This window comes from Rhinolophus sinicus, linkage group LG02 (assembly GCF_036562045.2).
Source record: "Rhinolophus sinicus isolate RSC01 linkage group LG02, ASM3656204v1, whole genome shotgun sequence".
In the NCBI taxonomy this organism is placed as follows: Eukaryota; Metazoa; Chordata; class Mammalia; order Chiroptera; family Rhinolophidae; genus Rhinolophus; species Rhinolophus sinicus.
Genome location: NC_133752.1, coordinates 2,572,480 through 2,598,896, shown reverse-complemented (window position 1 = coordinate 2,598,896; position 26,417 = coordinate 2,572,480). Strand labels below are relative to the sequence as shown.

The 26,417-nt window shown below is 57.9% G+C and overlaps 1 protein-coding gene across 2 annotated transcripts in view; it reads left to right on the top strand.

The window, feature by feature from the left end:
- The first annotated feature begins 3,865 nt into the window (after positions 1-3,865).
- HTRA3 (HtrA serine peptidase 3) overlaps positions 3,866-26,417 on the top strand; it is a 31,225-nt gene continuing 8,673 nt past the window's right edge. Inside the window, exons 1-7 of one of the 2 annotated variants that reach the window (XM_019711541.2) lie at positions 3,866-4,485; positions 14,880-14,979; positions 17,281-17,503; positions 18,974-19,168; positions 19,845-19,877; positions 21,654-21,768; positions 22,664-23,414. In XM_019711541.2, coding sequence (XP_019567100.2) covers positions 3,975-4,485; positions 14,880-14,979; positions 17,281-17,503; positions 18,974-19,168; positions 19,845-19,877; positions 21,654-21,768; positions 22,664-22,686 — 1,200 coding nt within the window. In that variant the 5' untranslated portion in view covers positions 3,866-3,974 and the 3' untranslated portion in view covers positions 22,687-23,414. Of the gene's footprint in view, positions 4,486-14,879; positions 14,980-17,280; positions 17,504-18,973; positions 19,169-19,844; positions 19,878-21,653; positions 21,769-22,663; positions 23,415-26,417 lie in introns of those variants that run through there. The other variant, XM_019711538.2, reaches the window with a different exon arrangement.

Below are 26,417 nucleotides of genomic sequence, written 5' to 3'. Positions count from 1 at the left end.
AGCACCATGGGGCCCTTAGGCACCTCACTATCGGGAGAACGCCTTGATCCCCTGGGCTGCATTTTGTTGGAGGGTCCCAAAGCATGGTGTCAGGGCCTTGCTGACGCGGTTCTGAAGGCCTTCAGCTCTCGCAGCCCTCTCCACGCTTCTAGAACCTTCTCGCCCTCCTGTGTTGGGTGCCACAAGTCATGCTGGCTGACCTGAGTCCATTCCTTGAACAAAGGTTCATGGAACTCTTTACCTGCGGTAAAGTGTGCTAGGTGGGGGAGGACCGGTGTGAGGAAGGCATTCTCATGAGTGAGTGAGTGAGGCCACTTCTCACCAACCTCAGTATCGGAAGACCTGCTCCTGAATTAGCTTCCGGGTCATTCTGCCAAGATCAGTCAGGCACTACTGCCGAAACAGTTGATCCCCACCTCCCCCAGGAAAATCCGAACCACCAGCTGGCTCATGGAGCTTCCTGCAGGATCCCTAGGCTGTCTCACCTCTGGGCCCCACCGAGAACCATTCTGTGGACAGCCACGTGGTCTCGTAGTAGAGGGTGTTGTCAGGACATTCCACAGCGTCCTTTTCTGAGGCTCCCTGGGGAACCCTCTGCTCCTCTCAATAATGAGAAGAGTTAGGCTGCTTTAGAGCAATTGGCTTGTTTTCATCACGTGGGCCTCATGTTTCCCTTTGTGCTCCAGCTACCAGGAAACTCAGACCCAAATTTATGGGCACACACTCAAAAGTAGCATCTCATGACAAGAATTTATATATTAGCCTCACCTCTGGCTTCCCATTATGTTTCTACCACTTCTTTTTGCTTTACTCTATTTTTCTCCCCTTCTTGTTTATATTGTTCTTCTTTGTAAAGAGCCTTAAATATTTGGGTGGGGACCAAGGGGAGTGAATATAAACAAATGAATGATAAATTTATGTAAGTGAAACAAGCCTGCCAGCATTTGTTGGAGAATGGACTGTGATACACAGCAGAGGGCCTGGCACAGGCCTGGACCCACAGGCAGAGCCAAATCGGGTGCCTGGACTGAGATGACGAGCCTCACGTTCCCCGTAGGTCCTGAGAGTGGGAGGAGCCTCCGCCTTCCTTAAAGCATCACCTGGGCACAAGCCAGGCCTCCAGGTATACTCACCCACAGAGGGGCAGGGCTCTGGGAGAGACTCAGGCGCCCAGAAGGGAACCCCTAGCAGCGGGGGAAGCCCCTGAGGGTGTCTTGCTTTGCAGAGCCAGAGGCAGGAAGGAGTGGGAGCAGCAGGGGGCGCTGCTCCCTCGTCTCCCCCACAGCTGCCCCTGATTCTGGAACCAGGTTCCCTTTTAAGCCAGCAGAGCACTCTGGGCCCCGGGTGAGCCATGCTTACTGCAGTCTCTGTGAGCCTGGCTGGCCGACCACGTCCGCCCATGTCTAGGAAGAACAAAGGCAACCCCAGGGGATTGCACACCTGCTTCCAAGTGGAGCAGGGAAGATACTGTGTCCTTTCACTCTGGGCCTCAGTTTCCCCACCTGTACAAGGAATAAATATTCCCTTTGCAAGGCAGTTGTGAAGGTCTAATCAAATGACCATTGGGGGGCAGTGTGGTCTGACGGGAAGAACAGACTCGACTGGCAGAAAGACCCAGCTCTGCGTCCCAGCCTGCCACTTGCTGTGGCTTTCACCTTCCAGAATGTCCTGCTAGGATCACAATACACACCTTCCAGGGGGTGGTGAATATTGAGTCAAATAATGTATGCAAAGCACCTGAGCAGCCTCAGGGCCCACAGAGCAGCAGGTGGAGGGCATACAAACTGGTCTGCAGTAGCAGCCAGCCCCCTGACTCTCTGAGCCTCGGTTTCCCTGTTTGGACAAGAAGTGAGCCCTGGACCCTTCCCAGGGCTCTGCTTTTCTGTGCATGGAGAATCCAGGCAAAGGTGCTGCCCCGAGGGATAGGGTCTGCAGCACCATGTGACCCCCAAAGAGTCTGCTCCGGGTCCAGAAGCCCCCAGGATGTCCTGGACCTGCAGGCCACTCCCTCTGCCCTACAGGCCTGAGCCTGCCCTGCAGGAGATGCGAGCCAGGAGCCCGGGTCCCCAACCCCCGGCATTCTGGGTTATTCCAAAGAAAGGCCTGAAACTCTCCACATCTTCAAAGCAAAATGTGCTTCCAGTTTTTTGAGGCACAAATGCATATTGTGTTGCCCTGTGTCAGAGGAAGGAAGCCCCGGCCCCCTTCACACCCCATCCTCCTACTGCCCTTAACTCCGCATTCACGGCCACGGCCTCTCTGGGAGCCTGTGGGTGCTCATGCCCGGACCCCCACTCCTCCCTCCTGAGTCTCCCCAGCCTGCACCACTTCCTTCAACAAACCCATCTGATCCCTCTGCAGGCCGTGCCCAGCGTCCTTGGGGATGGGACCCAGCCTCTCCGCACTCTTCCAGGCCCCACCCGCACCCCCAGTTCCCTCTCCCTCCTCTGAGCCAGCTGTTCCATAAACTTGGATGAAAAAACGACATCTTTCTTCTCACCAACAACTCCCCCTGAAGCCCAGCATTCCCTTCAATGGTGAAGTAGGTCCCAGCCACAGCACGCCTGTGACTCTGTCACCAAGGGAATGCACAGCTTTTTCCACACTGCCCTGCGTTTGCCGCAGGCACCTCCAAACTCCCTTCTGCTCCCCGTTGCGTGGAAATCTCTAGGCTATCCGACCGGCCAGGTGTCATCATTAACGGATTCACAGAGAAGCCCATGTGTATATTGTGGATTTAGTTGTTGTTTTCATAAGTGTATTTCAATCACGTTTTCCTTTGGTAACACTGTGCAGTTTGTTTCATGCATTTAAAAAACATGATTCTGAACCAGGCCCCCGGACTTCACCAGGTGCCAAGGGGCTCACGACAGAAGGGGTGGACCCCAGCTCCAGGGTTTGCATGCATGTCTCCTGCCTAGTGAGTTCCGGCTCTGATTTGCTGCCCCTTCTGGGACCTTGGCCAGGTGGTGACAAGCTCCTGGTTCGTCCCCTGCCAGCCCCAGTCCCATTACCGCACATCCAAGCCCTGCCCACCTCCGAAGTGGGTTCTGCTCTCTTCCCTCTGACCACACAGCCCTCCTCACACTGGCTTGGTGTCCTTGTTACCAGGCTCTGGGCCCCTCAGGGCAGGGCGTGCGCCTGAAGTGGCCCCTCAGAGCCTGAGTGGGAAATAATAAGGAGAACTGAACAGCTTCCAGCTCCTGAGGGCTGACTGTGTGCCAAGCATGGAGTGTTTGGGAACATTGCACCCCACCATCTACCCCGTGGGGTTTCCCCAACAGTCCTATGAGATAGCAAAGGGCTGCTCATTCCCCTTTCACAGAGGAGGAAGCTGGGAGCCCTGACAGACCTGTCCAGAGCTTGGGCCAGCGCATCCTCCAGGCTCTAAAGACTGAGGAGTCAGGACACAAGTGGGCACTTCGGGTGGGACCCAGAGGGGCGACCTCCATCTACACCCCTGATGTAGACCGTCCAGGCCCTGTTTTGAGAGCGCCCCTACTGAGGAGGCCTGGGGGATGGGGAAGGAGGAGAAAGGGGAGGGACGGGAGACAGGCTGGGGGGTCCGGACTTGTCAATTTCTATGGGGAGGGGGGCGTAGCTCAGGTCGCTGGAACCCTGGACATGGACACTCCAGGTGTGCCTGAGACCTGTTCCCTGGTGGCACCCCCTCCACATGTCCCTACCCCTCTGAGTCACCAGCATGTCAGACCAGGCAGGCCCAGTCCTGCCACCACGGCCTGTGTGTCCAGGCCGGGAAAGCCGAACATTGGCCATTGGGGGCGGGGGGCGGGGCTGGTGGAGGGGCCCGGCCGCCCCTTCCAGCGGGGGCGGGCGGGCTGCGCCTTTAAATGCTGCTGGGCCCGCTGCCCGCAGACTGTCGGCCGGCCCTGAGGGAGTGGGCGTCTCTCCAGTCTCGGCAACCCGGTCATGCCCCTGCGGTCCCGTCACTGGCTCGCCTGAGCCGCTGGCGCATGTGGCCGTGTGCGCGTCCCCGGCCCCTCCGTAGGCGTCCGGCGCCGGGCTCCGGCGCGGCCTCGGCGTCCCGGCTGGACCCCGGCCGGTCTTCCGCGTTGCCGCCCGCCCCCGGCCCGTCAGCCATGCAGGCGCGGGCGCTGCTTCTGTCGGCGCTGACCGCGCTGGCGCTGGCCCGGGATCCCCCGGCGGCGCCGTGCCCAGCGCGCTGCGATGTGTCGCGGTGCCCGAGCCCCCGCTGCCCCGGCGGTTACGTGCCCGACCTCTGCAACTGCTGCCTGGTGTGCGCTGCCAGCGAGGGCGAGCCGTGCGGCCGCCCCCTGGATTCGCCGTGTGGGGAGAGCCTGGAGTGCACGCGCGGCGCGTGTCGCTGCCGCTGGGCTCATGCCGTGTGCGGCACCGACGGGCACACCTATGCCAACGTGTGCGCGCTGCAGGCTGCCAGCCGCCGGGCGCTGCAGCTCTCTGGGACGCCCGTGCGCCAGTTGCAGAAGGGCGCCTGCCCGTCGGGTAAGTGCTCGGGCTGGGGCAGAGCGGCGGGGGTGTGTGTGGGGTGGACGTGAAGCCTCCTCCTGGGGAAACTAAGGCTCAGTGCTAGGGCAGAGCCTCAAAATCCCAAAGCCCTGGGCACAACGGGAAGGGGCTTTGGAAAGCATCTCCCCAGCTCTCTGGTTTTCCAAGTGGGGAAACTGAGGCATGGGGGGGTAAAATGCTATCCCCAAGGTCACAGAAGTAGTCACAAGAGAACCGGCGAAGCCCAGGGGGCCTGGTCTAGCTCACGTTCCTCCAGCTTCTGGCCTCATCAGAACTTACCTATCTTGTATCTCGCTTCCACGGGTCAGTTTGGGTGAAAAGCAATCTTTCCTGGCCCTACATCCCCAGTCTGGGTGCCCTTTGGAGCAACATTCAGTGTTTTCTTTCTTTTTAACTGCACTTAGAATGCTTGTCCGGGAATGGTGAGCAAGCCTAGGGGGTCCCTGGAATTCCTGGGGCTCCACGGGGAGAGGCTGTGGGAATTTGTCAGTCTCTTCAAACCCCAGAACAGCCTCCCCCTAACTGGAGTTGGCCCTGGATTGCGTCTTGCCACACAGGTTGACCCTGTGCATGGAAGAAAATGCTGAAAAACCCTGCTGTCCCCTTATTTGTTTGGGACGCCTCTCAGGAAGGTCAGCTCCGGCATTAGTCCAACAGGTACTCGCAGACAGCCCATGTTGGGCCCCAAGTTCATGTGTGCCTTCAGCCTGCAGCTTCAGGGGGGCTAAGCAGGAGGACAGGCTCTGCTGCCCTGGGGGCACCTGGGGGCACAGCTGCCTGGGTGCCGGGAACGGTCAGGGACGAGGGACAGCTAAACTGACTTCAAGGACAAGGACACACCTTCCAGGTCGTGAGAGGGAAAGGCTTTCTGGAAAGAGGGACTAGTGTGAACCACCCTGTGGAGGCTGGCTGTGTGCGCTGAGCCTTGTAGGAAGAGCAAACAGCTCCGAGCAGCTGGTGTGCAGGGGAGGTGTGTGTGCATGCATTGTGTGTGTGTGTGTGTGAGAGAGAGAGAGAGAGAGGCCCAAGCCTGCGCAGGTGGGCAGGGATGGGATGACGGTGCCCACAGCATCCTGCTGACGGCTTAGACTTCGTCCCGTAGGCCAGGCTTCCCAACATGTGTCTGGTGTTCTGAAAATAAGTGTCCTGTGGCCCCAAAAGGTTGGAAGCGTGAACACTGTCCCTGCAATGGGGAGTCACTTGGTTCTATTAGAGGTTCTGAGAAAACCTGCAGTAAGAAACACACACACATACACATGCACACACAATGGTAAAAGCCAATGTTTCTCCAGAGAAATTCAACAGAGAGCACTTCTTTTCTGGCAGAATACACGTGCCCTCCTCTCGGCACACTGGGGTTCCAGGGAGCCCAGTCTGGGAAGCATTAGATGGTAGTGACTATGGTTATTTGGGAGAACCATTGCAGGGCCTTAAGGGAAGTAAGGGTGATGTGGTCGGCTATGTTTACACTGTGTCCGGGATCCAGGGATGACAGTCTCGTGCCCCTCGGTGTTTGGGAGATGGGTGTTGCCATTTAATGAGTGCCTGCTGCACCCTCAGCGGGGCGCATCTGCTTTGGGGCTTGGTACTGGTGGGTCCATCTCAGGTCGTGATGGGTCTGAGAGGTGGAGGGCTCCGGGTGGGCCTGGCGCCTGCCCACTGCAGCTTGGTTGTGTCCATGGGGGCCCCTCCTCAACCCCGACCCCCCATCCATGTGGTAGGTGATATTAGAGTAAGTAAGACTCCAGGACAAGCATGGCCATGGGCGGCAGGCAGGGAGGCTGGAGGTGGTCTCGGCGTTTTGAAACTCTCATTCTTAGCTGATCATGTCTACACTTGTGAAGTCCCTTCTCTGTGTGTCTGGCTGACCCTGGGATGGTGACAAGGGCACCTCAATGAGGCAGAGCCCGTCTGTGCCCTGAGAATCTCAGAGGGTCGGGGACACACATGGAAGAGTGGGAAGACGGAAACAGCCTGCCTACCACACACAGGTGCAGAGGTGGCCAGCAGGCAGCATGGCTGGGAGGGGAGGTCGTGGGCTGGGGCTGTCGTGGAGTGCCTTTACGAATGGTATGGCCTTAGACAAGTTACCCCCAGTTTCCTCATCTGTAAAGTGGGGGTGACAGTAACACCTACTGTGGAGAATTGTTGCAATCAAGAGGCCAGCTGTTATTTCGTGTATTATTATCACTACTACGACTACCAGTTGTTTCATCTGGCAGAGTCAGTGGATGGGTAGGGTGCTTCTGTGCTGAGCTGTGGGGGGTGAACAAAGGACAGGGGGACAGAGAGGGACAGCAGCAAAGCAGAGGCAGATGGACTGGCCTCGCAGGCCCAGGACCCACAAGCTTGGCTGCTGCCAGAGCCCAAGAGGTGAGGGACTGAAGCCCAAGAGAGAGGGGAGGGGAGGCCTCGCTGCAGGAGGGCGGGCCAGCCAGGTCCAGGGCCTGTGAGCGCAGTGGTCCGTGTGGCACTGCCCTTGTTTCTGGGCCTTGTGCGGTCATTGTCACACACCCCTGACCCCTCTAACAGGGACCTCATACACCCAGTTTTCTGCATGTGGCAAATCCAGTGTTTGTGGAGTACGCGCTGCTGCCAGGTCTCTCACCCTCGCAGTCCCATTTGCCTCTGCACATTTGGCTGCACACACCACAGAGGTGCCCACGGAGGCAGGGAGAGGACAAGTGGTTGATCTGAGGTCAGTTGGCCAGGAAGTGACTGAGCCAGGCCTGGCCCCTGTCTGGCTGGCTTTGAAAGCCACTCTCTTCAAGGGCCCCAGGCAGCTGGGGTGGGGGCGTGGTGGGGGGAGCAGCAGAGTACCCAATAACTGGCATCGGAGTTAGGCCTAGGTCTCCAGCTCTGCTGGGCTCAGCTTCCACAGAGTGGCACCAGCAGTGTCCCCTCTCTGCCCTCCCAAGGGCCCGGCCGGAGGTCATTGGGGGATGTCCACACCCTGCAGCATCCTGAGCTTTTTCACACGGGAGTCCTGCCTTCTCTACCCTCACCCGGGCCTGCCCTCAAATACACCCAGATGCCAATTACTCGGGGGTCCTGTCTCCAGCCCCGTCTCTCCTCTGAGCTAGAGTCCTGTGTCTCACCCGGCCAGGGTCCTCGACCGAAGGAACCACCCCGGGAAGTTTAGGTCAGAAGCCTTTGTCCCCTTTGGTCTCCCACTGCCCGTCATTCCTCAGCTTCTATCCACAGGCTAGTCTTCAGCTCGACCTTGAACCACCCCCAGCCTGCCATTACTCCTATTTGCCCAGGCAGCTCTGGCCTCCCCTTTCTTCCCCACCTCCTTCATCTTCCCTCTGGTCACTTCTGTACACAGCAGCCAGGATAATCTTGATAAATTTATCCTGCCTGTCACCAGTGGGACCCCCTTGGCAGCTCCCCGACACTTACCCTGACCCACAACACCCCATGCCATCTGGCCCCCTCCCGCCCTGAACACCATCTCATCCTCTGTGCTCCAGCCACGCCAGTTTCCTTCTCGCCTCAGGGCCTTTGCACATGCTGTGTGCACTGCCTGAAATCCCCATCCCCCACTTTTACGTGGCCGAGTCCTCCTTCTGCCTCGGCCTGGCTTCTCACCCTCCCGCAGCTGTGTTCCCTGACCCCCATGCCTCATTAACCCCTGTCGTTAGCCTTATGAGCACACTCTGGGGTCCCCTCTAGACCCTCACACCACCTATTTGACTTGATGCCTTATCTCCATCTTCACTGGGCTCTGAGCGTCACAGGGCAAGGGCCTGGTCTGTTTATTCCCTGTCAGGCCTGGCCCAGTGCCTGGCGCATAGTAGGTGCTGTGGAATGAGGGGATCCCCGTGTGATGTATGAATCTCTTATAACCCTCCCAACCCTCCTTGCATACCTCCAGTGACAAGGGCTCACCACCTCTCCAGGGAGGCAGTGCTGCTACGCGGTGGGATAGGACAGACTCAGATAAATGTGGTCAGAGGGTCTGCACAGAGACGAGCGTTCCCGTTTTTACTCCAGAGACTTAGGATCTTTGCAGCCTGTCTGCCGACAGCTGCAGACAAATAGGCCTTTGAGTGTGCAATTAATTCAGAATTTAGAGCCCTGGGGCAGTTTATGTGGCATTTAATAAGCAGCTTTTATTGTGCAACCCCAGAGTAGGTTCCTACTGTGGCTCTCAGCTCTGTTTATCTAAGAGCTTTGGTTGGCTTTTGATTTTTAATCCTCTTAGCGAATCAGGCAAGATAACGTCCCCCTTGTTTTTCCCCCTCTGCCTGCCCAGGACAGCAGAGCTGAGCTGTCTTACTGACACAGCGAGCTGTGCATTTCCCCTCCCCCCCCCACCCCACCATGGCTGGGCCTAGGACGCACCCGCACCTTCTGTGTCCCGTCCCCCCCCCACCCCCCGCAACCCTCAGGGTCGGCCTGTCCATGCACCTCCGAACAATGGCCCAAGGGGGCATCATGAGATACGGGTGTCCCTTCCAAACGCCCCGCCATGGCTCCTGCTGCCGTCAGAACCAAGCACAGACTTCGGACGTGGCCTGCAGACTCTGCGATCTGGCCTCTGCGTCCTACCCACCATCACCACCACCAGCAGACCTCCCCACCCCCGAGGAATCCCCAGGCTCATGTTGTGAGGGACACATGACGATGTGTGGACGCAGGCGAGGACAGATCAGGGAGGGTTCCTGGGGGAGGCAGCACCCAGACGACATGGACAAGTGGCCACCAAGCCAGCAGGAGATGCTGACCACAGGCAGGTGCAAGTGAAGGAGCCGTGAGGTGAGGGACCTGGAGGCTTCTGGGTAATAGGTGTGCACGATGAGTGAGGGACCTGGCCTTGAGGGGGTGTCACATCTTATGACCTCTCTGAGCCTGTTTTCCTTGCCTGAATAATGGGCTAACAACTCGCCTTGCAGAACTGCTGCGAGAATTCACTGAAATCGTAAATGCCAGGCGCCCAGCCCATGGAGGGGGAGGCCTGGGCCGCAGTCCTTGACCCTGGGTCCCAAGGTCAGGAGCCTGGACGAGGACAGGACTGCCCCTGCCCTTCCCCGACACACCCCAGTTGCAGCCGGATCTGAAGGCCTGTCCTTGGTTGGGAGTAGGAGGTTCACTAGGGACAGGCAAGTTTTTAAGAGAAAGAAAAACACAGGGAACTGTCTGGGAACTAATTAGACCTGGGAGGCGGCTTCCGGGGCTTCAAAGCCAGCCCCTTGGAGCAGGACTGAAAGTGGGGGCTGGGGGCCGTGAGGGGCCCCTGGGACCACTCATCTGTGCCTGGAGAACAGTCATGCACCCCCTTGCTCATTGCTGTGGGTCAGGGCGCCCAGGCCACGGGGACAGTCCCAAGGGACAAGCCAGGGTCCCAGGAGAGAGATTGGTCACTGAGCCTACTGAGTCAGGGCAGGACCCCCACAGGACGTGTGTTGGGTCTTGAAGGATATGGCATTCCTGGCAGGGGCATCTGACTGTGCAAAAGCAGGGACACAGGTAGGAGCATGTGTGCTTAGGGAAGCAGAGCCGGGGGACAAAAGGGAGAGTGGCAGTAGGTGAGGCTGCAGCTGTAAATGCGACCTAGACACTGAGATGCTTGAGGGCTCTGCTGAGAGATTGCCGTCTGGTCTGCAGGCTGTGGTCACTATTACGGACAGATGGGCCCAGCTGGGGACCTCGCGGTCATCCATGGATAGGCCCTCCATCCCCAGGTCCTAGTTAAGCACTGCACAGGGGTGTCTTCTGATTGCAAGGGGCAATGGAAGAAGCGGCAGGGATGGAGTTGGAGGAATAGAAGTGGGTCTCAGTGCTGGCTCTGCTCATTATGTGCTGGAAGGACTAATGCATACAGTTAGGCAGGTTGTACACTGCACAACCCCAGGGGAGGTCAGCCACATGGTGATCTTTGTCAGTAATGGTCTTGGGGTTGTGCAGTGCACAGCCTACCGTGTTTCCCTGAAAATAAGACCTGGGCAGACCATCAGCACTAATGCGTCTTTTGGAGCAAAAATTAATATAAGGCCCAGCCTTACATTATATTATATAAGACCCAGTCTTATAGTAAAATTAATATAAGACTCTGTCTTATATAAGACCGAGTCTTATAGTAAAATAAGACCAGGTCTTAAATTAATTTTTGCTCCAAAAGATGCATTAGAGCTGATGGTCCGGCCAGGTCTTATTTTCAGGAAAACATGGTATCTGCAGCAGTACAAAGTGGCCTTGCAGGGTGTCTGGGCCTCGGTTTCCCCATCTGTTCCATGGCAGTCAAGACTGAGCTGGCACATAGTAAGTCGTCTTTCAGGGTCTGCACTATCCCTCAGCCCTCCTGGAAGCCCTGCCCCTGAGGAATGCTGGCGGTGGAGCCCGGAGCCCCATTTCTCTCTCTCCTTCCTGGCTGTGCCCCTTCTCTCCCAGGAGGCGCTGTAGGACCTGGCCTGATTGCTTTGCTCTGTGTCAAGTTCCTCCCGACTGAAACATCCAACGCCTGTGCATTACAGTTTATTTTTGAAAAAAACAAAAAAATGCTAACAGCTGAATCTGGTCGAGACTGTTGACTTCAGTACTTTGGCTCGAGCATGGGGTGGGGGCGGGGTTGTCCAAACCCCCAAATAAACAGTCTGCTTCCCAGCCAGGCGTGGGGCCCAAGGTTTTCATGTGGAAAGCAGCGGTGGGAAACGGGTCCTCCCTTCCCACTGATTCACGGGGTGATTCATCTGTGTGTGGGGAGGAGAACCAGGAACCAGGCCCCAGCCACCCCCACCCACCATGGTCAGCTTAAAGGGACAGAGCCTGCAGGGCCCCTGTCACCAGCCAGCTGACCTGGAAGCCCTGCAGGGATGCCCCAAGGTCCCGGGGTCAGGGAGGGCGGGCTCCGGCTCTGAGGTCGACAGGACCTGGGCCCAGTGCTAGGCCTGTCTCCCCGCAAACCATCTTTGCCTCCAGGCTCAGTTTCCTGGGACATAGGAAGCACCCGATGCTGTTCTTGGGAGCTACTCCTGCCAGACTTGGCTGACAGGCTGACGGTGTTCTTTGTGTGGGTGCAAACCTGCTGTGTTGGGTCAGAGGGAGTGAAGTCCCCTCCCTTCTGAAGGGTTTTCAGAAGCTTGCCTGGGCCTCCCCTGTGCTTGTTATCTCGGGGAGGAGCTGGGGCCTGGGAGGGAGGTGAGCACCTTAACTTGTCCCTGCAGCTCCTGTAGCCAAACAGCCCAGGGCCCTGCCCGCCAGAGGGGGCGCCACAGTGCCCCCCTTGGCTCGTCCCGCCCCCCGCCCTCCACCAGGCCTTGCTCTCTCCCTTGACCCCTTTTCTCAGCTACATCTGCATATATTTGCCTGTGGTATAAAATTTGGAAAGTCCATGAAAGACAAAATCACTCGTAACTCTCCCCCTGTCCCCAAATATCCACTGTGAAGTATTTTGATGTGTTTCCTGTCAGCCTTTTACTTATAAATATTTTACAGAGGGCTTTTTTTTTAAATCATCACGTATACTATTGAGTGCCGCCTATTTTAAGTGGTCTCTGGAGACCACATCGGAAGAAAAGCATTTAGGCGGAGGCTGCCGTCCCACCCAGGTGTCCGGGCACTGGGTCGGGAACTGCAGCCTGAGCATCACTGGGGCCCCTGGGCCTCCGACACCTGGGCCAGGCCAGCGGGGGGTGGACAGACGTGCCAACGGGTGCTGGAATCTCTGAGATCCAAGATCAGGTCATGTGCAAACACGGCCTTTTCTAATATTTCATCCTCTTGTTTTGTTCATTCTGGGCCCACTTTGGAGTCACCTCCATCTGTAGCTCCCTTTATGCACAAAGCTCTGTCTTCGCATGCGCTGTTCCCCTGCCCAGTGCACTGTTCCAGGCCTGGATCAGCCGCACCCCTGGGCTTTCCTCTGTCCCATCACTGGTCACATTGGGCTGTGCTTGGCTGGTCACAGGCCTGTACCAGCACGGGGTGCACACACAGAAGGCACTAAGCACATGCACAGGAGAGCAAGTGCTATAGGTGAGGCATTGTGTTGGGAGCTTTAAGCATGGAGAGACTCCTTGTAACAGGGAGAAGCCTGCTGGAGGGCTGCCTGGAGGAGGTGGGATTTGAGCTGTGCCCAGGACAAGCTGGAGTGTTTTGGTAGGGAGAAGTGAGGAGCCGTCCATGCAGGTGGAGGGAGAATGGTAGGTGATAGAGCAGAGATTTGTGGGAGGTGGGCAATGGCCTGAGAGCTTACACATCAGGGAGGTGTGACACCTGGCCTCTCCCACCTGGAGCTGCGCGCCCCAGCACCGCATGGTGGCCAGGAGCCTCAGCCAATGTAAATCCAGCCTCAGTATATATGGGAGAGCTGCAGACCCTGCCAAATACCCCTGCCCTGGCCAGGGTTTGGGGTCCCCCAGGGCCAAGCTGTGGGGATTGCCTGGTGGGAGTGTCTTGTCAGAAACAGAACCTGAGGGGAGCAGTTTCTGCGGTTGGTCCCCTTCCCTCTGCCTGGAGGCTGGAGCATGAATACAGGTTCCCAGGGCCTTAGCTGGTGGACAAAGCTGGGCTGTCTGACAGACAGCTTCACTTCCAGAGTTTCCACGAGGACCAGCGATCCCGCATGGAAATACATGTGCGGCATACCCTATATGTGCTGCAAGCATGGAGCCTGGCCTGAGTGAGCCCTGCACCAGGGCTGGTTGTTAACATGACCTCTGAGCCTTGGACCCAGTCCCACCAAGGGGCTTTGCTTCCAGGAAGAGGGTTCCAAGGCACAGTAGCCCCTGGCCGCCCACTATTTGCTAATCAAGAAGCCGGGCAGTGGCCGGCAGTGGGCCAGCCCTGGACAGGCAGCCTTTGATTCAGGTTGACCAAAGCAGGCTGGGCTGTCTGCCAGGGCCCGTGGGCTGTTTGAGAGGCAGACTTCGAAGGATCAGTCGGGGGGGCCCTCCTTGCCCTTCCTAACCGCAGAGCCTAAGGCTCACTGTCCTCTGGGCTCTGAGACCCAGTTCAGGCTTAACAAACAGTCGGGCCTTGGGGGGCACTGGGGTTTATCGTCTAACTAGATGTGTGTCTTCGGGCAAGAGGATTCCTCTCACTGAACCTGTTTCCCCACTTCAAAGATGGAGGGAATGAGCCCTGCCATGGCTGCCGCCCTGGATGGTTGGGGAGATTAGTCGGGACGTGGGCAGCGACTGAGTTTGCCACATGTTCCTGGCATGGCCGTGGGCCCCTGCCTGCTCCTGTGACTACACTCAACACGTTAGCTCCCCTCACCTTGGACGACCGGGCAAACCAGATTTTCTCCAGATCCCTATGCTCAGTCCCTTCCCAGAGCTCATCAGCAGGAACAGCAGCTGCAAAACTGGACTTGACAGGCTGTGCCCACTTCATTCACCACCACCAGGGTGGCAGGGTGGGTGGTGGGCTCCCCGGGCAGGGAGCTGCACATTTGCAAGTCACAGTCACACCCAGTTCCTGCAGGTAGGGGGCGAGGGTAGAAGGGGATCTTCAGTCTTATTTTCAGATGAGGAGTCAAGGCCCAGAGAGGGTAAGTGATTTGCCTGAAGCCACACAGCTGGAAAGTGGCAGTGCCCAGCCAAGCCCAGGACGCGAAGCCCAGTGCCCATTCCAGGCCCTGCGAGCTACTGACAAGCAGGACTGGGCAGCATGGGTGCCAGACAGCACCCGTCTCTGGCAAGGAGCTGGGAGACCTTGGCACATGCCTGAGCAGGGGGACCAAGCGTGGGGCCTCATGCCACCAACATGCCTCCAGCCTGTGGTCCCAGCAGACAGCAGCCCCATTGCTGACGGCAGCAGAAATCTGAGACAGGGAAGGTTCCAGAGAAGTTTGTGAACCGCCTGGCAAGTCAGGCTGGGGCAAGGCCAAGTTATTAATAGATGCACATGGGGACCCAGCATGGCCCAGAAGGGGGACGCATTGTGTTGGGCGGTGCAAGTCAGGAGGGACAACCCAGGGCTTCTCTGTATTCTTGCCCAGTCACTGCACTAGCCCAAGGCCTGGACAGACAAGCAGAGCTGGCAAGGGGAGGGGATGGTGTCCTTGTGTCGGGGTATTGCTATATATGAGAGAAAGGACGAGGGCCCAGGGGGACTGGCCCAGATCCAGCCTGAGAGGCATGTCACTGCTGTGCAGCCCAGAGCAAGTGTCCTAACTTCTCTGAACCTCCTGGCCTGCCGGGCAGGGTCCAGTGAGGTGATAGGAGGAAGCTCAGCATTAACCATTCTTGGGGCGAGCGAGTCCCGTCCCCAGATGTCTTCGTGTCACTGTGCCGCTCAGTGTCCCCAAGGGGCTGTGAATCTGATCGGGGGTCTTGGGTGGAGCTTCCTCCTTCCTCACTGTGGGTGGGTTCTGGGCGCTGTCTGGGTCTCACTAATGCACTGGGTTCTCCCTGCCAGTGCAGGTCTCCACCAGCTGACCAGCCCGCGGTACAAGTTCAACTTCATCGCCGACGTGGTGGAGAAGATCGCGCCGGCTGTGGTCCACATAGAGCTCTTCCTGAGGTGTGTGAAGCCCCGCCCACGCCTCTCCCAGGCGTCCCCTCTGCCTGCTGGGGCCCTAACCAGACTTGGTTCTAGCACTGGGGGCAGTAGAAACCAGACTGGGCTTGGAGTCAGGCGGACCTCACTCAGACTCCCGGCTGCTGTGTGCCCTTGGGAAGGACGTCCCCTCGGGCTCTGATGGCCTTGCCTAGGGAAATGGAAACCAACCTCGCACCTCCAGAGCTGTAGGCAGTAAGCAGCTGCGCAGTGGGTGGTAGCTGCAGTCATTCAGTCACTCATTCAACTCAAGAGCGGCTACTATGTGTTAATATCCCAGAAGGCCAGGTAGTAAAGCAAATACAGAACCATGATTCCTGCCCTAACGCAAGGCCCCTGCTTGATGGTGCCAAGCCACCCCAGTGGGAACCCGTGTCACTGGGTGTCACTATGCCCCGTCTCTGGAGGACAGGGACTGCTCACCACCAACAGTGCTCCATGGGGCGAGGGGAATGGCATGAGCCCAGCACCATCAGAATAGTGATACCCTTGGACACCCTGTGTGCCCCGTGCCGTGGTGGCTGTTTGCCTACATTTCACAAATAGCCCTGGTGCCAGCCCATGGGACTCACCCCGGGAGCCAGGCCCAGGCCACTGCCCGGTGCTGACTGATAGCACCTGTGATCCCCACACTCCAAGGCCCTTCTCTCTTGCCCATGGCATCTTCCCATGACCCCTGGAAGGTAGGCTGTCACGTTCCCATTTGCTGGATGTGGAAGCAGCGGCCTGGAGACTTCCCCAGACTCACAGAGCTGCTAAGTGCTGAGGCAGGGTGTGATCTCAGGTGTCTCGGACCTCGGAGCTGAGCCCATCTCTCTGCAACATGCTGACCCCTCACTGCCCTCTCTGGGGGCCCCAGACCCGGGGATGTGTCATTGAGGAGATTACCACTGGACATGCTAAGTGGCACTTATGCTAAGTCCTGGCCTTGCTGGTGCCTTGGGTGGGGGCAGTGTCTGTCCAGAAGGCCCCGGGCACCAGGCCCTGAGCCACCCAATTGCCCACAGCAGTTCAGCTGGACAGGTGGCGATGTCTTCCCGTGTCAGTCTCAGAGGCTGATGTCCAAGGGGTTGGAGGCTGAGGCCCAGGCGGGTGAGATCCAGACACAATCCCAGACGAAATGACTGTCGGGCAGGGGAGCTCTGCTGGGCTCAGAGGTCTCAGGTGGTCTCGGGCCCTTCCACAGACAAGCGCCAAGTCCTGTATGTGTCAGGCTGAGCAAGTGCCGTGGGCAGGCACTTCCAGAGGCACTCAGGTGTAGCCCCTGCCCAGGGCACACACACAGCTGGGTGGACGCACGCTATGGGCACCCTGAGGGAGGCTGAGTGGCCAGGATGCCTGGTTCAAACCCATGCTCTACCCTGTGCCTGCCTGACCCAAACTACGTCTCTGGGACTCAGTTTCCCCACCTGTGAACTGGAGACTTACCTACCTTGTAGGGTACCTATCATGAGAATTAAATGACTTTGTCCCAGGCTCATTAGGAGCGCTTGGTGACATGAGCTGTTGTCATTGGTTTTATCCAGTCCAGAGACTCACTTTCCTGAGAAAGTCCCATCCTTTCTGTTCTTTCTCTTGTATGCTTCTGGGCCCTTTAAGGTAGCTGTTGGGGGCTTCCAGGCAGCCGGCCGCAGTGGAGGGGTCAGAAGGAGGTGAGAGCACGTCCCCACCCAGTGCTTACGCTCTGTCTGCACAGAAATCTGGGAAACTAACATTCTCTTGGGACGGCTTGGGACAGTCCCAGCAGATGCTGTAGGCACATTGGTACATTTTCCCTTCTGCCAATAACAGCCCTGTTTGTTGAGTGACTTCCTGCCTCCAGGTGCTTTAGGCACCAGGCATGTTATTCCATTTCCTGGGTGGGCAGACCGAGTCTCGGAGAGGTTAAACCACCTGCCCACAGTCAGGCAGATAATAAGTGGGGACTGGACTTGAGATTAGAATCCTGGTCTGTCTGGCTCCAGTGCTGTTGTCAGAGCAGTGAGTGTCTGCTGTGCTATCACAGATCTAACATTTCCGGCTTCCTGTCTCATCTGGCAAATTGCAAGTCAGAGATTTGCCCCCTCTTTTTGGCCGTGAGATGGGTCAGACTTCTTGACCTGGCCAAGACCACAGCCAGTAAGTGGAAAAGCTGCGATTTGAACTTGGGCTTAGAGGACCCCAAGCCCATGTTCTTTGCCCCCACGCTGGCTCAGCCATCACTGTGGCCGACCCCCAGGTCCCATGTGCCCGGCCCCTGAACACCCCTGTGCCCGCTCCCCGCAGACATCCGCTGTTTGGCCGCAACGTGCCCCTCTCCAGTGGCTCGGGCTTCATCATGTCGGAGGCCGGCCTGATTGTCACCAACGCCCACGTGGTGACCAGCACCAACGCCCTCTCAGGCCGGCAGCAGCTCAAGGTGCAGCTGCAGAATGGTGACACCTACGAGGCCACCATCAAGGACATCGACAAGAAGTCGGACATCGCCACCATTAAGATCCATCCCAAAGTGAGTGGGTGGCAGGGGCAGGGGAGCAGGGGAGCCTCTCCAGATTCCAGCTGAGAGATGCCCCAGCCCAGCCTTCCCATGGACAGCTGGAGGACCCGAGGCCCGGGGGGCCGGCCATTTGTCCCGTCATGGGCCAAGTCAGAGGAGAACCAAGGTCTCTGACACCCACCCTTGTTTCCCTGAGCCATTGGGACAGGGCAGGGCAGAGCAAGGCTGCCGCCCACTGGCCGAAAACTGTGCTGCCCATGGCCACGGCCTCAAGGGAGGTCCTCCAACGCCAGGGGCACTTCCATTGTCCCTCCCGGGCACAGCCCAGGGATGCAGCTGTCCCGTGGGGCGAGGGAGGCCAGTGGAGAGCACTTGGGATATATGTCCTGTCCTTCCCCCTCCACACTGGTCCCCCCAGCTGCTATGAAAAAAGGCCTCCTAAAGAAAAAATCCCTTATTTGATGTGGTAGCATACAGTGTAAAGGGGAAAGCTACTAACTGGGCCGGACGAGCAGGGCATCGGGCAATTCAGAGGGTCCGCAGTGTGGGGTCCTCCCCACCGATCCCCAGTGAGGGTGAGGTCTGTGTGATCTGGGCATGGCCGTCTCCAGCACCGTTTTATATAAAACTTTATCTGGAAATAATTCTAGACCTGCAGGAAGCAGCGGAAGTGGTGCTGGGAGGTCCCATATGCCCCCAGCTACCACAGTGGTGACGTCTGACGTAGGGACGTCAACCCGAAAATTGACGTAGGTGCAGGTGACAGAGCTTCAGCCCACCAATTTCACATGTACTGGCGCGTGCGCTGCAGCCCCTTCTGACACTCAGAGCACCTCCTCTGAGCACACTCCCTGCGGCTTCAGAGCTCCCAGGCTGTCCCAGAGTTAGACAGACAGACTGCTCTGGCTCCATGCAAAACAAGGGAGAAGTGTGCAGGTGTCAGTGCGCAGGGGTGATGCCGGAGCTTGCTTAAATCGGGTTATCTCTCTGGGCCTCAGTTTCCCCATGTGTCTGTATTAGGAGATCAGTTGAGCTGGATCAAGGATTCCGTAACTGGGGTTCCCAGGTCCCCAGATGGGCCCCAGGGCTCCTGCAGATCTCTGGATCGTACGCATCAGGTTGTGTGTGGTACACTTTCGGGGTGCTGGTGTCCATAGCTTCTATCAGAGTTTCAGAGGAACTGTGACCATCAAACCAGCGGGCTCAATGGCCTCAGAGGCTGAGCCCAACTGTACCCTGTGCCCGCTCTGGGAGACCTGTGGGCATTGGTGGGACTGAGCCTCTGCTTTGAGGATGCCAGCCTGGGTCCACCAAGGGTCAGCCGGAGGCGGGCCTGGCCTTAGTCTGCGTCAGCGATTTGCCTGGGCCTTTACCCTGACCGCCCTATCCAGCTGCTTCTGGGGCCACCCCGCCAGGGGCCTGGCCTGACCTGGCTCTGGTCCCCACCAAAGGCATGCAGCTGAACCTCCCTCCCTCCCCCAGAAAAAGCTCCCGGCGCTGCTGCTGGGCCACTCGGCAGACCTGCGTCCCGGCGAGTTTGTGGTGGCCATCGGCAGCCCCTTCGCCCTGCAGAACACAGTGACCACGGGCATCGTGAGCACGGCCCAGAGGGATGGCCGGGAGCTGGGCCTGCGGGACTCGGACATGGACTACATCCAGACGGACGCCATCATCAATGTGAGTCCTCAGCCGTCTCTGCCGGGCCCGGCCCTACCCCAGGACCCCACCCACCCCTCCACAGACTGTGCACTGCTAGAAAGCTCTTTCTTTCCATGACATGGGGCTCTGACTCCCATGCTGCCAGGTCTGCCCTGGGAGTTAGAGGCTGCTGCGCTGCCTGGGGGCCGCCTTCAGGATGGAGGGCACAGCCACACCCCTGAAACGTCTGCCCAAAGTCCACGGTCAGCTTCATATCACGTCATCATCATCACCATCATTGTTGTTAGTATTATTGTTTGGATGGCGCCTGTGGCTCTCACAAAGCACGTTGCCCAGATGCCCCAGCGCCCGCCTGTCGGGGTTTGCCGTGGTTCGGGCATTCTCTGGAAATGTCAGTCCTGTAGGCGGCCTGTGCTGCCCAGGCCACGAGTGACAGAGACACCAAAGCAAGTCTGGAGTGAGCCTGGGAGGTTTGCACAGAGGGCACTGCCCAGCTCTGACTTGCTCAGCCACCCACGGGGCCTGTGTGGGCCCCGGCTTTCTTATCTGTGAGATGGGGGACCGTGACGAGGCCATTTGAAGCTGCTGGGGGATAAGGTGGCCACATGTCTCTGTGCTGTTGGAAAGGTCGTTGCAGGAAAGAGCTTCAGGAGCACTCTGGGCACAGCTAACACTATGTTTTCTTCCCCTGCAGTACGGGAACTCCGGGGGGCCGCTGGTGAACCTGGTAAGTGTCCCCTGAGCGGGGCCTCTACTTTTCTGGGGCTCTGCTCACATGTGGGGCACAGCCTTGAGGCAGGGATGGCACGCGGCATGCAGCCCTGGCACCTTCACGCCTGACAGTCAGGGATGTGGCTGGGCTGGAGGCCCAAGAGGACGTGACCCAAAGCACATGCTGCCCTGTGTCCCCTGCCCCCGCCTTGCTGGCAGCTGCCAGAGGAACAAGGATGACCCAAGAGCAGCAGCCAGGAAGGGGCCATGTGCCCCTCAGAGACCTGGGGCAGGGGAGACACTCGTGTTGGTCCCCCCTCTGGGCCTCCCTTTCCATGAGTTTATATGCAAGATGAGAGGGGTGCCCTCATTCCTTCTCACTTCCCTCAGGTTGCCCTCCCCCAGGTCTGTCCTACGCCCCCAGGTCAGGCCCATTCCCATCCCAGGTGAGATTTACAGAATAAATCAGGAAGTTCAGTTCAGAGTCCTGGGCCCTGATAATTGTCAGGTGCAGATGGGACCTCGGGGAGCTCCCATCGTGGGGAGGGGGGTCAGATGTGGACACACCTAAGCCTGATGTGAGGGGCAGGGAGAGAGCGCTGGAGGGCCAGCGGCAGGAGGCCTTGCAGCTGATGTGGGACCAGGAAGGTCTTCCTGGAGGTGGGAGCATCTGACCTGGGCTGTGGAGACAGGGCTTGGTGGAGGGGACAGGCAGATGACAGATATTCCAGGGAGAGGGCACAGCATGAGCACAGGGGTGGGGGCCTCAGTCAGGTGCTGTTGCTGGAGAAGCAGAGTGGCAGGGATCAGACAATCGGATGGTGGAGGAGCCTGGGGGCCCCATGTCCTGACAAGGGTGGAGCTTCACCCTGCACCCCAAGAAGCCCTAAAGGCTTTCAGCAGGTCTGAGGCCATCACACTGGTGTTTGTCTATCCCCACTCGTGCGGTGCACTTTGGATTGGCCCTGTTTGCCCATCCCCGCCTCATGGAGACTGCTCCCGTCTCCATGTGGCGGGGGTGGGCAAACAGGGCCAATGAGAAACGGTCGATGACCTCTGCATCCGCCCACCTTGAGAGCTTCCAGGGGGCCAGGTGGGGAATGCCCTCAGGGGACCAGGCAGATGAAGCGGGCCTTGATCCAAAGCTCTGCCCCCAAAGGGGGCCCCTGGAGAACTGGCCAGGATATCCCCCCTGAGATGGGCAGGAGCACAGGTCTGGGGGTGCATGCCAAGCTGTGGGGAGGAGGCTTCCCAGCAGTGTGGCGGTCCCCATTGGCCCATGGCAGGGGCAGATCCAGCCCACTCCACCAGCCTGGTGGGAGGGTCAGGAGGGGACAAGGCGGGAGGCCAGCTCCACAGGGACAAGAGAGTGAGGGATGCTGCCCTGGCCCCACTCACCCCCACCTGCTTCCGGAAGGAAGGGAAAGAGGGGCCCCACTCCCCACAGTCCCCATCACATCCTTCTCTTGGCTCTGGCCCCTCAGAATGCTGCCCGGGGGTGTCCTGGGTTAGTGGGCACTGCTTTGAGGGGCAGGCTGACAGCTTCCCGGGCCGATGGACTCCAGCGATGGAGGGGGAATCTGGTGTGGAGGAAAACAGGGTGGGGGGTGGGGTCCCTGACCCAATGTGAACCCCGAGTGCCCTCCCAGGACAGCTTACGGGCTGCTGGGAGCTCCTCAGACAGGGCCGCTGCCAGCCAGGTCAGCTCTGGGCCTGGGCACAATGCTTTGCGGCTGAGGGCAGTGGCTGGTGGTGCTCCTGGAGTGACTGCCCGCTCTGATCTACCCACCAGGACGGCGAGGTCATTGGCATCAACACGCTCAAAGTCGCCGCCGGCATCTCCTTCGCCATCCCCTCGGACCGCATAGCGCGCTTCCTCACGGAGTTCCAGGACAAGCACCTGAAAGGTAGAGAGCACACCCGGGGGCTGGCAGAGGCCCGGGACGTGGGCCAGGGCTCAGGCTCACAGCCCAGCTGCGGTCACCCCAGCCCTTCCTTCAGTGCTGTATGCCCTGGCTCACTCCCGACCAGCTCCGAAGTCCTGAGTCCCTGGGGGCTCAGCCTCAGCCTCTTTCAGACCTCCCCCGCACCCCTCCTCGCTTCACAGCCACATTGACCTCTCACCTCTGCACACAGGTTGGAGATTTCTGATGGCAGTTCTCCCTCCAACTGCTTGGGTTCCCTGGGCTCCCCTTGTCTGGGCTGCTCCATCGTTAAGAGCCCAGTTCTTCCTTCCTTCCTTCCTTCCTTCCTTCCTTCCTTCCTTCCTTCCTTCCTTCCTTCCTTCCTTCCTTCCTTCCTTCCTTCCATGCATCCTTCCATCTCCTCACCCTTTCTTCCTTCCATCCACCCATCCACCCTTCCTCTTTCAGCGCCGGCCATGCACACCGCCCGCTAGAGTGACCACTTCTCTAAGGGAGAGGAGCCCAGGCCCCTCATCTTAGCCTGCATCGCCTCACCCTGTCCACACAGGATGCCCAGCCCACCCTGCCCACTCCTAGGTGGCGTGAGTGTATCCATCTGGGAGAAGCCTTGACAAGGCACAGGCGACCCTCCCTCGTGAAGGCGTGCTAACGGCCGTCCTAAAGTCAGGGGTCACAGCCACTCTCCAGGGAGGGTCACACTTCCCTGATCTCAGCGCCTTTCCTGGCAGCCTCCACCTTCCCACCTCTTTTCATCCATCCCTAGTGAACCTTGTCCTCCCACCATTTTGCCTCCCATGTCCACCCCCTGGCAGAGCTGGCTAGACCTGACTCAGCTCTGATACTCATACCTTCAAATTGCTTCCGTATCTCCTCCCAGCCCTCTCGCCAGCCGCTCACTGAGAGCAGGGGGCCTCTGCATGCTTGCCCATTCTCCACCACTCCGCCAGCCGAGCACACAGAGCCCAGTACAGAAAAGACCGGTGCCGGGAGGACTGGTTACGTGAAGAACTGCTGTTGAGGACTCCGTTTGGCTCATCAGTAACCCTTGTGTGAAAATAGCCTGGAGCCAGGGCAGTGCCAGTCTTCCCTAAAAACGCTGAAGGCTTCTATTGGCCAGAGGGGCCGTCTAACCTCCTGAGCCCTTTTCCTCTTGGCTGCTAGGAAGCTCAGAACTTGACCCAGGGCTGTACCTTCGTACCTCACAGTCTTGGTCCTTTCTCTAATAAGTGGGCTTTTCCAGTGTAATTATCTCCTGCTCCAGGGGTCTTTGACTTTGGTCACCTTCCTGCAAATCGGCGGAGCTGCACTTTGCACAGATTGAGCTGTGAGGTGACTGTTTTGTTGGAAATGGGATGATAGCATCCTCTCCCTGCCTGCCTCTCTTCCTTTGCTCTCACAGACAGGAACCCACCAGGGGCCAGGTTCACCCCTTTGTTTTTCAGGGACTGTACCTGTCGGCACTGACCTCACCCCAGACCCTCCCAGATCTGTCCCCTCTCCCAGGACATGTGGACTAATTGAAGAGTCCACTAAATCTTAGCTGAATGACTGAATCTGTAATTTAAAATCCTTTTGAAGTTAGCTGGTGTTCACTTCTGCTTTTTTTTTTTAATAAAAATATCAAACTATCCAAACCCAGTTAATCTAAAGTTCTTTAACACAAACCATCTTTTTATTAAATCAAGGAAATATTAGTTAGGGTTCACTTTTTGTTCCCACCTAGGGGTTGGGGTGCAGAGGCCTCTGGGGACTTCAAGAGGCACCACCATGCTGGTTCCGGAGGGCAGTAGCGTTGCCTTGGCCTGTGGCCCCAGGGGGCCCTGGGGGCTGGCCAGCCTTAGGACGAGAGAGCACTCCCACGGGGGTGTTTGAGTTACTGGAGCTGGGCGGTTAGGGTGTCTGCCCCTCTGTAAACTGTGGGTGATGGCTCCTCAGTGGTCTGGGCTGGGGAGTGGCAATTCTCATTCATCTCCTGATGGGGTGGGATGGTCTCTGTGGCCTGGGAGCCGGGGAGAATTGCACAGAGGCATTGTGGGGGGACACTGGGAAGATGGGGTGCAAGTGCACGTTCCCTGGTCTCAAGATCACACGTGCCAGAGTATCCTTCTCAAACGGAGGAGGAAGCAGAGGAACCAGGAGCAGGCCCCCAGGGAGGGGTGAGCAGAGGAGCGACCTGCGTTGTGAGCCCGGTGGACCAGCGCTTTGATAGGTGCCCTGCCCGCCTCTCCCGTTGTCCCTTTTACAAGATGTCAGCGGCTTTAGTGTCCTTGATACCCAAGCGCAGTCTGGGCTCCTTCCCAGCCCTGCACCTGGGACGTGTTACCACCTCAGCTTTCTCATCTGCAAAGTGGGTCTAGGTCCAGAGGTAACAAATGTGAGTGCCTGCTGGTGCTGTGGACGCCAGCAGGGCTGTGAGCGCACACAGTCTCTGCCCCTTGAGCTTTCCTTCTAGCCGGGGAGGGGCCACAAAAGTGCAGATGAGTATTATGACGTCAGAGTAGTGATCCCTGGAGGCCAGCGGGGGCAGGGAGAGAGGGGCGCAGATGAGGGCATGGGGCCGTGGGCCCTCCTCGGGTACCGGGTACCGGCCTCGGGTGCTAGGTTCTATTCTAAGTGTTGTGGACCCATGGGAAGGAGTGGCAATGATTTAAAAGAACCCGCTGGCTGCCTGCGGGGAGTGCACTGCAGGGAGCTGAGAGCAGACAGATGCCAGGTGGTACCCGGGGGAGGCAGCCCTGGGCTGATGAGTGGTCGGGTCTTGGATCTGTTTTGAACTTGGAGCCCACGGAACTTGCTGGAAGGTGGGCTGTAGGATATGAGTGAGGGGCTGGGGCCGACTGGACAAGGCCCTGGGAGCTGAGGGAATCTCCTGGGACGGGGGTCCTGGGGCAAATCAAGGATGAGCCCTGATCTCTCGCTGTTGGTTTTGGCTTTTTTTTTTGAGGTCAGATTCACACCTTGTGCAATTAAGCGCTCTGTTAATTGTCAGGTGTAGTCCCCAGTGTGCAGTTCCCCGGCTTTAGTGCACTCAGCATGTCTGCGGTGTCCCCTCCCTTCAGTTCCAAGCTTCCTGGCCTTCCCAGAGGAGCACTCTGCACCCGAACTCCTCCCCCTCCCCACCCCCCACCCCACCTTGCCGCTGTTTTATTACCGCCCCCTGATGCTTGCCTCACCGTGGGGTCCAAAGTTGTTCCATGACACACTCAGAAAAAAAACGAATCTGCGACCTCCCTCCAGCCAAATTTCCAGGGCAGCGTGTCAGACACTCACCATTTAGGTGGTTTTCCACCTAATGACCTAGAAATTTCTGCTGACCTAGAAATTCAACCAGTCCGCCCTGCATGCCCCACTGGCCAGTGTTTCTGGGGAGCCTGTGTGTGCACTGGGCCTGTTGGCTCGGGGTGGGGACGAGGCTTCTCCCTCCCGAGGACTCTGATTTGACCCCAGGCTGCACTTCTGCCCCTTAGGGCACTGCTCAGGCACAAGCACGGCAAGCATAGGTGTCTTCCTCATTTGAAGCACGACCTTGGGTTTGAGTGAAGCTGACCAGTGGCCGGTACCCATTCAGGAGCAGGATGGAGGGCCAAGGACTCAGTCCCCAGGCCTTTCCCCTTTCCTCCAAGGACCTCACCCAGTCTTGTGGATGTAAATGCCATCTAGAGAGTGAGTCCCCCAAATTTACATCTACAGCTGGGCCCTCTCACCGAGCTCCAGACCCGGATGTACTGCTTGTCAGACATGTCCACTCCCTGTGCGCCCCTGTCCTCACGTCCACCTTCTCGGTTACGTCAGCTCCAACCTCTGGATTTCCCACAGCTGCACTCCACCCATCAGCCAGCTAGTTGGCCCTAGCATGGGGTATGCCCCTCCTGCACCTGCCCTGTCACCGGCTCCAGTTCCACTGCCTGGTCCTGCCACCTGCGGCCTTCCTCTTGGTTGTTGCCTCCCCCCTGCTCCTGTGCCACTGCCCTTTCCCCCACAGACCCCTCCCCAGCCTGAGGACTCCTTTCAAAGTTCAGAACTCATCCCGTCTCTGCTTGATCGTGGCTCCACCTCCTTGGGAATAAACACTGACGTCTCCCTGGCAGCCAGACCCATCAGCCAGCCTGCCGCCCTCTCTGACCTCATCTCCCACCTGGTGCCATCCATCATTCTTCTTGGGTGAAATGTCTGTTTAAATATTTTGCCCATGTCAAAAATTGGGGTTGTTTGTGTTCTTATTAAGTTTTGAGAGTTCTTTACACGTGCTGGGTAGGAGCCCTTTATCAGATAAATGAATGCAAGTGTTTTCTCCTGTGGCTTGTCTTATTCTCTTAACTGTCTTTAGAGCTCAGAAGTTTGGTAAATGTTTATCAAGTCTGATTTACCAATTTCTTTTTTTACTGGATTATGCAGTGAATTATCTAAGAATTCTTGGCTAACTGAAGTTCAGAAGGATGTCTTCCCACATTTTCTTTTAGAAGTTTTATTTTCTGAGGGTTTAGATTTAGGACTACGATGCGTTTTGAATTCAATTTTTTTTTAATAGTGCAAGTGTGGATCAGAGTTCTTTTTTTGCTTTGGATGTTCAATTGCTCCCGCACCATCTGTTATAAAAGACTATCCTTTCTCCACTGAATTGCCTTTGCAAC